Source organism: Camelina sativa, chromosome 5 (assembly GCF_000633955.1).
Source record: "Camelina sativa cultivar DH55 chromosome 5, Cs, whole genome shotgun sequence".
NCBI lineage: Eukaryota > Viridiplantae > Streptophyta > Magnoliopsida > Brassicales > Brassicaceae > Camelina > Camelina sativa.
Window position 1 is genome coordinate 4,436,707 of NC_025689.1, and position 13,754 is coordinate 4,450,460.

A 13,754-nucleotide genomic window follows, 5' to 3' on the forward strand; every position below is an offset into this window, starting at 1 on the left:
TAGGACTAAGTAAAAAGAGTAAAGTAGTAATGATGGCGATACTGTTGAGCTTAGCAAATTCCGTTTCGTGATTGATGGCTACAACTTGTTTTTTAAGCAAACCAAATTTCTTCTCTCTTTTACTTAAACCCGATTAGTAATAGTCTCACACTTGAAACTTCATTTTTAAAAAACCAATATAACTCACACTTACTACAGAGAGTCCTATATTTTTTTGGATATTTACTCTGTAGTTTTCTGATGTCTCACTATCTCAGACGAGATTTCATAATATTTGTGGTGGATTTTAAAAGAGCAAATATCAATTTATAAAAGTGTAAGGTGGAGGATGGTTTGTAACCGTTTTGTCATTTCTGATAGAAGTGTACTAGCTATAGTTCTTTTTGCCATCAGTGTATTTACTTTAGAATCATTATTTTCAAGAAAAGAAGAGAGAATCTGTACGTAGTAGATTCATGTCATAAGACAATTCACCTTTGAACAAGACTACCCGCGCAAGTAAAGAAGTGTAAAAACGAGCAGAGTCAAGAACATATTAAAGGCTTATATATATGTAATGCATTTATTTGGTCAGCAAAACAAACATAATTTATGCATTAGTATAAAGTATAATCTCTTATTATAACTTTATAAGTATGAAACGCCTCAAATAAGGTCAACTCCGATATTCTTTGTCGAACTTTTTAAAAAAAAATTGTTTTTTTAATAGAAAAATTATCAAGTTTCCAAGTCGTCACAATTGTTTTTTTAAACCAGCAGGAATCAATGAGATAATTTTTTAAAGTATCATTATAGTATCTATTTAAAATGAGATTATATTTTTTTAATTATGACGAAACGGTTACAAACCTACCTCCACCTTACGTAGAATTAGTAATCTGTTTTTTAAAAGTTAAATTTTGACAAAAAGGAAAATTAAAAAGAGTCTTAGCCAATAATATCTCTCTCTTACTCTAACTTTGGAGTTCCCTTCCCTCCATAAATACCGAACCTCACTCCTTCTTCTTCCACCATCCTCTTCTCCAATTAACAAACCTTAACTCTTTTCTCTACAACAAGAGCGCAAGCTCGAAACCGCTCTTGTTCTTTCTTTCATTTTCTCCTTTATCAAAACCCTCAATAGTAAAACTTAGAACTCTCTTTTTTTTTTTTTGATAATTCACACACAAAAATGGCTATTAAACTAGCAATTCTGTTTACCACATTTGTCCTTTTTAACCTTGCCGACGCTAGAATCCCCGGCGTTTACTCCGGCAGTTCATGGCAAAACGCACACGCCACTTTTTACGGTGGCAGCGACGCCTCCGGCACTATGGGTCAGTCCATCAAAACAGAGCATATATACTTGAGTAACTTTTTGTTTAAATTATATCTTAACGAAATGGGTTTAATTAATTACAGGAGGAGCTTGTGGTTACGGTAACCTATACAGCCAAGGGTACGGGACCAACACGGCAGCTTTGAGCACGGCGCTGTTTAACAACGGTATGAGTTGTGGAGCCTGCTTTGAGCTAAAATGCGCCAACGACCCTCAATGGTGCCACTCAGGTAGTCCTTCGATCCTCATCACCGCAACCAACTTCTGCCCACCAAACTTGGCTCAGCCCAGCGACAACGGAGGATGGTGCAACCCGCCACGTGAACACTTCGACCTAGCCATGCCTGTCTTCCTCAAGATCGCTCAATATCGCGCTGGCATTGTCCCAGTCTCATACCGCAGGTACTCATCTTGTTTAATAGTCTAGGGTCTTGCCAATATTTACAAGATAATAAGACCATAACTAGCACACAAAAATAAACAATTAGTGGAGGCCATTGTTGACATTTTTGTGTTCTATTTTAACGGGAGTATAGATGATCTTTTAGGTAATTTTAAATATTTAAACTAATACTTGAAGTCAAAAACTTCTTAGAGCATCATTAGTGGAGTACCTCTCCTAAGTTACTCTCAAATTAATTAATCATATAATTAATACTAATTTAAGTAAAGCAACCCTAAGAGTATTTTTGCAAAATCATTCCTTTACTAGAGAACCCAAAGAAGGTTGCTCAATTTTTTAAATAATAATTTTTTAATTTGTATTTAGTAATTATCAAACTTTAATAATCTAAAATGACAAAACAACTATTAAACTTTTTATATTACATAAAACTTTGGAATCTTAAACATATTTTACAAACTTTGGAATATTAAACATATTATACAAAATTCAAAATAGTTCACATATTTTACAATAAGAGTTGAAAAGAATTGAAACCTAAATGTTTGTCAACATTTGATCTACTAGTTTGTCTCTATGACTTGAGAAGACAAAAAGGATATCTTGAATATATTAGCATGCTGAAGGGTTATATGAGCAACCATATCAACACCCACCCTAACCGCACAAACTGGACATACCTGCACAAACTGATCTAAGTTGTCATTTAGAATCCAAACAAAGTCTCCAGAAATAGATTCAATAGACACAGCTGATTCAACTATTCTCCCTTGTGAATCAGATTAAAAAAATCCTAATCTTCTCAGTTGCCTTTAGTCAAACCCTCCAAGAAACAACAGAGGAACCAATACTGCTCAGTCTAAGCTTTTGAGAATAATGTGATGAACCAACACTGCTCAGTCTAAGCTTTTGAGAATAATGTGATGAACCAGAAAGGGCAAGCAAAGTAGCATCACAGGAGTGATTAAAATGCTACAAAGACTGCAACTTTTTGAATATTATTTCATCCAAGTTCTCAGAAATCAAGCAAAGCCAGAAACCAACCAACAACAATCAACAAGCTTTGAAATTTCCATGTCATAATCAAACCATGCTTCATCAACCAAATACAAAAGCCCCTATCCTTTCATTTTATCAAGTATCAATCAAATGACGAAACCTTCCAACAAAAAATCGATTATTTCCCATAAACTTTCTCAAACCTTGAAACAAAAATCAAGGATTCTAAATCGGTACAAAAGAACACAAAGTCTATCATCTAACTACCTTGTCCTTCACCCATCAATTTGTTAGCCAATAGAAGATCAGATAATAATCATAATAATCGTTTAGAACAGAGGAAGAAAATAAAAAATCAAACGAAACGGGAAAGACAGATACAGTTATACAAAGACCACGATTCTGAAACCTCGCCGTCCGCTTTAGACCCCCGGAAACCTCCGCCTTCGTTGTTCCACCAATCTGAAACCTCCGCCGTCGTTTGTCTTCAGAACCGAAGCGTCATCATCTTAGGGTTACACCGTTTGTTCTTCGCCATCGCCTCTGCTTGCCATCATCCTCCATATTTAGCCGGAAAATTCATCAGATTCGGTCTGAATCGATGGAATTTCCCGGAATTCGCAAGAATCGCCACCCAAATCGCCTTTCACCCGACAGAGAAGAGAGAGAGAGATTCGGAAAGAAAAAAAAATTAAGTTTTATATTTCTCTTAGAACCAATAAAAAAACGCCACGTTGCGTTTCTCGGGGTGTTGCTTCAGTTACTATCAGAAGTAACGATACTCACTAAACTGGACTCGAAAATGGATTTAATATTCTGTTTTTGGGGCCCAACAAGAGAGTATCCCTAAGAGTATTCACCAGTAATGATGGTCTTACAAATAATTTAGAAGCATTTTTGTATGATGTGTCTAATGCACAAATTAATTTATTACTAATTTCCAAAATTTATTGACATGTAAGTGAGTGACTAAACGAGTGTGAAATGTTGGTTATTGTTTGTTTGTAGGGTGCCTTGTAGAAAGAGAGGAGGAATAAGGTTCACGATCAACGGTCACCGTTACTTCAACTTGATTCTGATCACTAACGTGGCTGGAGCAGGAGACATCGTGAGGGCAAACGTGAAAGGTTCACGGACTGGTTGGATGAGTTTGAGCAGGAACTGGGGTCAAAACTGGCAATCAAACGCTGTTTTGGTTGGTCAGTCACTGTCATTCCGCGTCACAGGCAGTGACCGTAGGACATCTACTACGTGGAACATGGTTCCTTCTAACTGGCAGTTTGGTCAAACCTTTGTCGGGAAGAATTTCAGGGTTTAATTAAGTACCGAGTTTCGAGTAACTCGAAAATTTGGAGGAAATCGAAAAAATATTAAAGTGGTTCGAGACAAAAGAAAACTCTCCGCTAATTTCGCTATTCCTCTTTTTTTTTCTTTAGTTTTCATATATGGGGGAAAGTATCTTTGACTTTTGTGTGTTTTCACTTTTTTTTGTTGTGATGTTTTTGGGGTTTGGTGTTTTTAATTGTGTGAGTGGTAAAGGGGGAAATGGAAAGAGAAAGTGAGAGTAGCTGAAGTGGCTGTGAGAAAATTTTTGTAACAGCCCGCAGCTATTCAAAAGTATTTTACATGGTTAGTTTGGTTGTAAGTTACAACTTGTAACGTTTAATTTCTGTGTAATCTAAAAAAGAACATGGTTGTATTATGATACTTTTTTACGAATCTTCTGTTTTTTACTCTTTCTGACGCCATAAACAACACAGTTTTTGTTAAGTTAATTCATGTTAGTGATAGATCCACGGGGATCCCACTTAGAAACAAGAATAATTCAATGGCTATCGGTCTATTAAATTGCCTTTAATAAGTGGGATTTGATTTTTTTGACCGATGTATTTATAAAGTAAAAAAAAAAAAAGTGTTTCCGACAGCATTTGATGCAAAACGTAACATAAGTCCACAAGTCGTTCTACTTGGTATTCATTTTTCCTTTTTGGTGATATGAACGGAACATGTCTTCTCCACTTACAAATTTATCTAAAGTTTATACTCATTTCCATTATATATTTTTAATAATTTATACTATTACTCCACTTTAAAAGTTTGATTTAATTGATGAAAGCATCGGAGTAAATTTCGCTGCTTCTGTTTAAACATTTTGAATTGTTGAATATTATTTTGTTTCTTTCGTCAAAGTGTTCATATGAAATTATATTTTAATTTATTTTTAAATTACAGACTAACGAGAATGTTGTATACATCCGAGAGAGAAGTTACCAAATATTGTTATTCTATTCAAGATAAGGATCTCTCATCTTTACAATGACAATAGATAACGAAACTCGTGTCCATATGTTTGAATCTCTACCATTTTAGCTAAAGGGACTTTTGCTTTTCTCTTCAAACATTCCATAATCAGGCCCTTTAGGTTCCCTGATCGAGGCAACTGGCTATATATCCATTCCAAAAGGGATTCAATATCATCCGCAAAATCTTTCATGTGCCATTGCAGAAGCTGTGGAACCACAATCTTTTTCTTGCTTGAAACACCCACGGAGGCTTCTAAATACTCCACTCTTGCTCTCCCTAAATCGTTCACCACTTCCTCTGCTGTATAAACTCTAAGCTGCACATAATTATAATTATCTCATTATTTTTAAATATTTGAGTAATAACCGATTAAGATAAACAATATTGTTTGTCCACTTACTGCTGGTGAAGACCAACTTCCACGGCAAAGCGCAAATGTCACGTTGGGCTCTGAATATCCTAAACCATAAGTGTGTCGTAGGAGAGTTTCTTTCTCATCAAGCGAGTCCTTTCATGAAGATGTTGATTAGCTCTATTGTGGTAATTGATTCTATTTATATGTATGAATTGAAATGGAATGCACTTACATGTTCTGGTTCACAAGGATGTCGCAAGACGAAATGTTCTATCGCCAGAGCGTTGAGGACTATACCACCAACGTTGAGTGAAGCCTGCCAAAAAAAAAAAAAAAAAATTAACAAAGGCCATCATTAGTTCTGAAATTTTTCTACAAGTAGAGATAACATCTAGAGTTCTCTCATCAAAAAAGTTACCTTGTTCATCAAGGTAAGTAGTCTATTGTGCGACGATGGTAACCCATACTCAAGAAATGCCTATCATATATTGGAACATAGAATCCGATTTTTAGTTTGATCTATGTGTGATGATATCTTATATAAGAATTCTATAATTTGTTTTGTAGAATGTGGCGTACATGCATGATACATGCGTTATAGATATTAATCCAGAAGGCGAGTTTTTGCTTGTAGGTCAAAAAACTCAAATCCACCTCCGATAGTTTCTCCATCAAAACACTGCTAACACACAGAGCGTCAATAAACCAATTTCATCAAGAATTATATAATACTATTCGATGAGATCATTCTGTATGGTGAATTCACATAATGTAAAGTAACACCTCAAGCGTGGAACAGCCGGTGAACAATAGTGGGTGAAACGGGTCACATCGATGGAACTTCTTGAAATGTGGATGAAGTTTTTGTAAGGGCCAATGTCTCTGGTGACTCCACCGCTCGAGTCTGGCAATACGTGATAAGGATCAAGATTCATTGCATTTTGGTAATAACTATATGTGTTTGATTTCCGGCTACAAGAAGAGGGCCTTCTCGAGAGCGAGACATCGATATCCCCTTTGGTCTTTGATGAAACATGATTAAGTTCCAAGTAAATGCCTATGAGACAGTTGATGAGTTGTTCAGATACTTCGTTAGGGTCGTCTTTAGTCTTCACTTCCACAAGTCGAAGCCCTTTTCTTACTCTACCCATTTGCATCCTCGATACTCCATCAAATTCATCTGCTCATCAAAACCATGACCTTGAGTGAAATATGCAGCTTATACAAAAACATTCGGAATAAGCAAACTACATTACCTGTGAAGCCACCTGAAGACGTGGCATCTAAGAAATCGGGAGCATAAGAAAACGAGAGCCTTGAATGAGTACTTGAGACAGCGTCTAGAGTAGAGCGTTGGTAACAATGAGACAATGATCGTTGATGAAGATCATGTTTTAGAGGCAGAGTACTCTGTTTCACGTGGCTCTGCCTTGCCACTGTCCTCTTCTGCTCGGTCATCTGCAATTGCATCTCTTGCCTTTGTCTCTGTTCGTAATATAGTTTAAGCTTTAGCTCCTCGATTTTTCGGTCTAGACATAAAATCTCTGTCTCCACGACGGCTAATTCTTGTATAAGCTCGGAAAACTATTAGACAGCAAAGACCTTAATTGTTTGATCATTACTTCATTAGGAAATAGTTAGTATTATGTGAGGTATGAGTATTGGTTTTACCTGAGGTGGAAGAAACAGTGAGGAGATACTTGGAAGAGACACAACTGAGCCATCGAAAGCAGCCTGTAGAGTTCTCTTTACTGCTTCTTCTTCCTCTAGTCTCTCTTTAAGATGCATTACCTACATAAACATATACAAACATTTAAAATCGTATAAGTAACAATTGGAATACAGAGTTTTGAGTCTTTTTTTATGAACAGAGGTACTTACTCCTTCCTCTAAGTCATGTCTCTTGTTACTATGTTGCTGTGAAGCTTCCATGAGTAATTCCTCAAATTTCATGAGTATCAGAGAAACAGAAGAAGAAGGAAACGGGACTAAGTAGAGAAAGAGAATGATTAGAGTGAAACGTGGGAGCCATTAAAAGGGTCGGTAGGAGAATTGAGTAGTTACAAAAATTAAAGAGTATTTTAACAGTTATTGACTTTTGTTTTTGGGTCACTAGAGTTTGTTAAGCAAGGATAATGTAAGTCACATGAGACTCGCCGGAACAACGGCGGATCAGATCAGTGACATATAGAATAGAACACACAAAAGACTTCCACTATAATTAGAAACACAGTTTTTTTAGAGGTGTGTTTGTATGACGTGAACCCCATCACCGTAGAGATTATTCTCAGCCAAAACTGTTAGTAATAATGATCGTGATTAACAATGTTGTTATTTCTCAAATTTACATTATGTGAGTGCAAAAAAAAAAAAACTTGACATGACTTAAATTTATAATGTCATGCTTAAAACTACACATACAATTTTTTTTTTTTGAAAAATTATAAGATCACACACATTTTGTATAAAAGAAATAAAATAACAAAAATGTATACGGAAACGTTTTAATATATAAACCCACCCAAGTCACTCATTAGGATGTCAGAAACCTAAACCTAATAGTCGTGACATCAAAAAGAAAAAACAGAGAGATATAAAACATAAGCCGCAAGCGCCGCCAACTCATTCCTTACAAAGAGATCAAGAAAAGAGCCACTTTGGTGAAACACAAAAGTTGTGTTTGATCCAGAGGTCTGAATCTGCTGTTACACTGATGGGGTTCGTAGATCTCTGCTGTTAGATTGATTCAACATCCTGTCACACCTAAAGGTACTTTACAGCTAATTCTTCCTTTGAGTAGCCAGTAGCGCTAGGTTGGGACTAGGTATGAGAGATTGACTAGTTGGTTTAATGACAGTACCTTTGATGAGACGGTGTCTCGTCTCAACCTCTCTGTTTTTGGTCATTGGAATACATGCGGCTGTTTTCAAGTTGAAACGTCATGGCTTTGTGATTTTTCTCTCCAAGCGAATGGTGATACTCAAACTATCCATATTCTATATATACTGGGAAAGTCGAGTCTTGAGATGATGAAGCTTTGTTTGTTTTCTAGCACCAGTAGCTTGAAACACTTGGTTTTATGGATTTTATCTCATATGGAAGATTTATGTGGGATAGTTTGAGTTGATCAGATGGTAGAAATGGGATATAGATCTATGTTTTAACCTAGATTTAGTTGATCGAATGGTAGAAACAAGGTCATCAAATCCTGTATAGGTATTCGAGTATATGCAAAAGAGTATGCAAAAGAGTAAGATGGATTTTGATAAATCATTAAGATAGTTGACATATATGAGTATATGCAAAAGAGTGAAATGAATTCTGATATATTTGTAGTAGTAGACATATTCTAGGATATGCAAAAGAGTGATACATGGGTTGTGATGAAGGAAATTATAAAAGACAAGTGATTTTGCAAGAAAGAAGATGCGGAAGCTAAGATGTGTATGTGAGTGTGTCTAGGAGATCAATACATGAGTGATGAGTTCTTCACTTGTAATTTTCTCTAATCATTGTACTGGTCTTTTGGCCGAGTCTTATGTTGTATGAAGTTTCATTATTTATAGCAACATTTCTTTTCTTTTTTTTTGTTCATTATTTATACCTTTCACTGCTCAATCAATAACCAGTTTCGTCGCTATGTACTTCTGATATTCTTGCAGTTCGATCACTAGGCTATACATATCGATTATATAACGTTTGTGGCTTATTAAGTTGTGTTTTCTTAGAAAGAATAGTTACAATTGAATCTGATAGTCTAACATGTTTCGTTTCGAGAAGATAAAACATTAGAAAAAATTCTTATGTCAAATTAAATCAAACAAGCATTTGAACGGCATCAAAGGTTCAAATCAGAATCTCTGAGTTTAACCAATGGATTTAGAATCAGACTATAACCCAAACATAAAATTCAATAGAACAAACAATTGATCTGTCTAAGACGTAGATGCAATCCTAAAGTTTCACATTAGGATGGAGGATGAAAAATAAATGACCAGGATAAAAATGATATGGAATTTCACATTAACCACACTAACCAGTAACCACCGGGTATTATCCAGCAAATAAAGAAAGACCAATCTTTACAATATATGTTTCACCCACCTAATTAGGAAAGCTTCGTGATTGTGTCAGCTCACTAGATCCTTTATTTCCGAGTTAGAACATTTAGTTAAAAAACAATTAATATCTGGATTTACTATTTTTTTGAAATGCTTTGGACTTTCGAGTTTGGCCTTTGCTGTTATTGACCAATTCAATTAAATAACACTGGACACACACACATATATATCATACAGAATATTCTAAATAAAATGAAATATACTGTAAATGGTAAAAAGGGAAATGTATGGGATTCTTGCATCCGTTACCGAACAAACTGAAATGAATATTTTGTTTTATAAAATATAAAGTTACTCCTTTCAAATTGAGAGAAGCGGAGAAACCAAGGAAGTATTATTCAAACAAGGAATATATTATCAAAATAAAAAGATTAATTTCTTTCTTTTTTTCTTGATATATATTACCTTTTTATATAAATATAGATATTTTTTTCAAAATTTCAAATATTTTCTTCTGAAAAAGTCAATAATCAAAATATGATTTTCCAGTTATAAAAATATGAATTTGTTTCCTTTTTTTCTTGATATACTTTTTTTTATAAACATATATATTCTCAAGATATATTGTATGCAAATTTTCAAATATTACTTCTGAAAAAGTCAAGAATCATTATATATTTTTCCAATTATAAAAATATACATAAGCAAACAGCTTTTACAAAATATATCCTACTTCAAATAATATAAAAATACAGTGTACATCAGTTTCATCGAAAAAGGCTTTTGTACTACTTACATAAAAAAAAAATAGGGTATCCACAAGGAAACCTTACCTTGGGACTATATAAACCCAACTCTCGACCTCTCATAAACCTAAACCTAAAACGGCAAAGCCTGACGTCAAAAACACAAAAGAGTTAAACACGAGCGCCGATCTGTAACTCCATCTTGACACAAAAGCAGAGATGAGTTCTAAGATCAGATCCCGCCGTTAGATCGAGTCATGATCTTGTCTTATAGAAAGGTACTTTCATTTACTTATTTTATTTTGTTTACCGAGCCGAGCGTCGTCTAAGACCATTGTTAGTGGAGCAACCCTCCATAGTTACTCTCATATTAATTAATTATATAATTAATACTAAATTAAGTAAAGCAATTTTAAGAGAACTTATACAAAATCACTCCATTACTAAAGAACCCAAAGAAGGTTACTCAAACATTTAAATAATAATTTTTTAATTTGTGTTTATTAATTATCAAACTTTAATTTTCTAAATTGACAAAACAATTATTTAAAATTTTTATATTACATAAAATATAAAACAATAAAATTTTACAAACTTTAGAATATGAAACATATTTTACAAAGGTGTCAAATTTGGTAATATATGAGACTAAGTTCGATCAAAGCTCCTTCCAAAGTCTCATTATTTTTTGTTTTAACATTAAACCACCCCTTTCCAAATTTCCATAATTTATCGTTAATTAACAATAATCAAAAATCTACACAAACTGTATGAGGTTTGTTGTTGGAAAATGGTCTCTTTTAACTGTACCAATCCAAGAACAAAACGGAGAAAGCAAGGACGAAAAAAAACAGTAAGAGAAAGGTTCTGCTGCTCCACGTTCTTTGTTGCCTCAACCGCCTGCATTTTAGTGTCAAGCTGAGTGAGAAAACGGGCCACAAGGCACACACTTACACAACAAACACAAAGAGAAAACCACACAAACAGATAAACTAAAGTATTAGGAATGGTATTGAGTCACTGAAACATCCAAATGGGGTTTTACGAACTTCAGATAGCTGAAAACAATAATAGTCCGTTTTCTATCACTAAAGTGAAGAGAAATTCGGACCAATACAAAGTTTATTTCCTATCTCTATACCTACTACTCTAGGTGAATATGATAGCATCCGAATTCAAATTTTAGCTAGCAAAGAGAGGCCCTATGAGTACAGTTTCTTTCCTGTCTCTATACCTACAACGCAATAAGAAGGCAATTCTCATCCTAAATCAAAATAAGTAAGAACACGTAAGGCTCAAACATAAATATATCTCCAACAGTTACTTTGCTCTTGCATATATGATTTACCACTCAAGTCCCCTGCCTTAGGATTGGAATAAAAACACTCTAGAACATATTAGCTTGTTTGGAAAATGTTGGCTTTGCTTCGAATTAATGCTTTGCCCCAAAAAAACATAAATATTCAAACATGCTAAAACATATATGTTACCTGCAAAACGAACCCGTAGTTGCCAACAATAACAGGCCCTACAAGAACACTCTCGAGAAGTTGATCATAAGTCTCATCTTCTGCAGAGCCTACATAGATCAGTTTCCATTCCAAATCTGTACCAAAAGCAAAGCTGAGGTCTAAGTACTGAACAAACCTAATGTTATCATATCTTTACACCATACATTACAAACAATCATACAAAACACTAATCAAAGGAGAGACCTTTGTGCAAATAGATCAATCCCAACTAATAAGACAACATGACTTCTACAAGTACACCCAAAATCCCAAAGTTTCAATCTTTAAATTGGTATCACAAATCATAATCAAGCATGAATCTGATATATAGGAATAAGGGTATATCACAATCATTAATAAGAATACTAAAACCCTTGATTTACAAAACCAAGCAAAATCATCAATTTTTCAAATTCTGGGGAAGAAAAGGAGAAACTTTTTACCGTCTTTGAGAGAGTTCAAACACTCGTAAGAGGGAACTTGGCCGATGAAGCCGAGTTAGTTTTCCTGAACGCCGAATCTGTGAGTAAATCAATTAATTTTTTGCGGTCTCTCAATGAATCGGCTTTGATTCGCCGTTTGGATCGACAGATAAGAGAGAGACGGTCGAGGAAGAAAGAAAGAAGAAAAAAGGGAAAAAAAAATTCCTTTTTATATTTACGCATCAACGAATCAGAATATGCCACGTAGCGTTGCTACTACCGTTACTTAATTTCTTCCCAGAGAATCGATTCTCTTTTTAATCAAACAAAAAACAGGTTTTTTATTAAATTTTTGGGCCCCAATTATAAGAGAAACCATGAGAGAACTACTAGTAATGATGCTCTAAGACATGGTCTTCTCTTATAGGTTCATGGTCTTATTTTCCATGTTGGGGCCCAATTTTCACCAGCCATGTGTCTCATTCGTCCTATCCGTCCCGATTGTTTTTGGTCTCAAGATGAACCAATATGGTTTTGTTGTGATTTTTTTCTCCAAGCGAATTATGCATTTACTTACATTTAACCATTCACCGTTCTAAGTCCAACATAGCGAATTCTAAGTCCAACATAGCGTAATGGTTATTTGTTTTAAATGAAACTTATAAAAAACATTGTATATATTCCAGGATATGCAAAATAGATCGATGAATTTTGAAGCAATATGTTTCAAATTGCAGGAATATGTTTCAAATAAATGTATTTTTTTTTACTTTTATCAGATATTTCAGGATATGCAAAAAAATTATTTGTAATAAAAATGTATTTTCAATACATGTTTTTTTTTTATAATGAATTTTAACATTTGTGTTGCAATTTTTATGTACTTGTATATTATCATTTTGAAAGTAAATTTATGTTTATCATCGCTTCCGTTTCACCTTTTTACCCATTCGAAAGCTTATCAAGAATCATATATATTCCCATGAGTTGACAATATATGCGTCTTAAGGAGAAAATATGATAATTCGAGTAGACCTTCTGAACTTTAAAATTCATGTCAACTTTTTGAAATTTGTATGTAATAAACCAAAGTATACATCACAAACGTATAGGCCAAAACATATAAAACTAATGTCCAAGTCGTCAGTTCTCAAACGTGCTTCAATCTCCTCATCCCCCAGCTATAGTGACCAACCAAAACTTGTAAGGCAAATTTTACTTTTCGTCATTGAGCCATATGCCTGTCTACTTTTCAAAACAAAGTTGAACAAAGCCATCCAATGGCAAAACCAGAGATTTGTGCAATCGAGGACATCAACACGTCGACTCCAATGCAGCTGCAAATGCTAGGACATGTACATTTGGTTTAAAGAAGCGATTTAAGGAACTTTTATTTGTATTTTTCAATGAGGTTCTGAATTCGAACACCAAAAAACACAAATGCGTAGGCTTAATGGTTAGTAACATACCGCTTTCTTGTAAGGTCGCTTGTACTCTGATCCTTCTATCGGGTTGTACGGTATCAAGTTAACGTGATAAGTTTTACCCCATTCACGGAGTAGCTCTGCGAGTTCCACCGCATGCTCAACTTTGTCATTGACACCAGCTGCATCATATCATTTTTTAAACTATATA

General features: G+C 34.5%; 2 protein-coding genes and 2 long non-coding RNA genes across 4 annotated transcripts; 3 read left to right on the forward strand and 1 right to left on the reverse strand.

Annotated features, from left to right (window-relative positions):
- LOC104785462 (expansin-A4) lies at positions 991 to 4,431 on the forward strand. The gene is made up of 3 exons (XM_010510688.1): positions 991 to 1,316; positions 1,402 to 1,720; positions 3,729 to 4,431. The coding sequence occupies exons 1-3, from the start codon at positions 1,172 to 1,174 to the stop codon at positions 4,036 to 4,038; spliced, it is 774 nt and encodes a 257-aa protein (XP_010508990.1). The 5' UTR covers positions 991 to 1,171; the 3' UTR covers positions 4,039 to 4,431.
- LOC104785467 lies at positions 4,964 to 7,357 on the reverse strand. Its single transcript, XM_010510691.2, has 9 exons — positions 7,261 to 7,357; positions 7,051 to 7,170; positions 6,636 to 6,963; positions 6,163 to 6,559; positions 5,959 to 6,058; positions 5,798 to 5,857; positions 5,612 to 5,695; positions 5,425 to 5,532; positions 4,964 to 5,340 (listed from the first exon to the last, which is right to left on the reverse strand). The coding sequence occupies exons 1-9, from the start codon at positions 7,330 to 7,332 to the stop codon at positions 5,032 to 5,034; spliced, it is 1,578 nt and encodes a 525-aa protein (XP_010508993.1). The 5' UTR covers positions 7,333 to 7,357; the 3' UTR covers positions 4,964 to 5,031.
- Positions 7,907 to 9,019, forward strand: LOC104785466. Its single transcript, XR_767366.1, has 2 exons — positions 7,907 to 8,148; positions 8,237 to 9,019. It is a non-coding gene; the product is annotated as an uncharacterized LOC104785466 (long non-coding RNA).
- Positions 10,263 to 13,058, forward strand: LOC104785465. Its single transcript, XR_002037927.1, has 2 exons — positions 10,263 to 10,464; positions 12,806 to 13,058. It is a non-coding gene; the product is annotated as an uncharacterized LOC104785465 (long non-coding RNA).

Coding starts and splice junctions, on each gene's coding strand:
- LOC104785462 (XM_010510688.1), top strand. CDS start 1,172: ATGGCTATTAAACTAGCAATTCTGTTTACCACATTTGTCCTTTTTAAC. Junction 1,317..1,401: donor CGACGCCTCCGGCACTATGG/GTCAGTCCATCA, acceptor AATTAATTACAG/GAGGAGCTTGTGGTTACGGT. Junction 1,721..3,728: donor GTCCCAGTCTCATACCGCAG/GTACTCATCTTG, acceptor GTTTGTTTGTAG/GGTGCCTTGTAGAAAGAGAG.
- LOC104785467 (XM_010510691.2), bottom strand. CDS start 7,332: ATGAAATTTGAGGAATTACTCATGGAAGCTTCACAGCAACATAGTAAC. Junction 6,964..7,050: donor CACTGTTTCTTCCACCTCAG/GTAAAACCAATA, acceptor GCTGTCTAATAG/TTTTCCGAGCTTATACAAGA. Junction 5,533..5,611: donor ATCCTTGTGAACCAGAACAT/GTAAGTGCATTC, acceptor TCTTCATGAAAG/GACTCGCTTGATGAGAAAGA.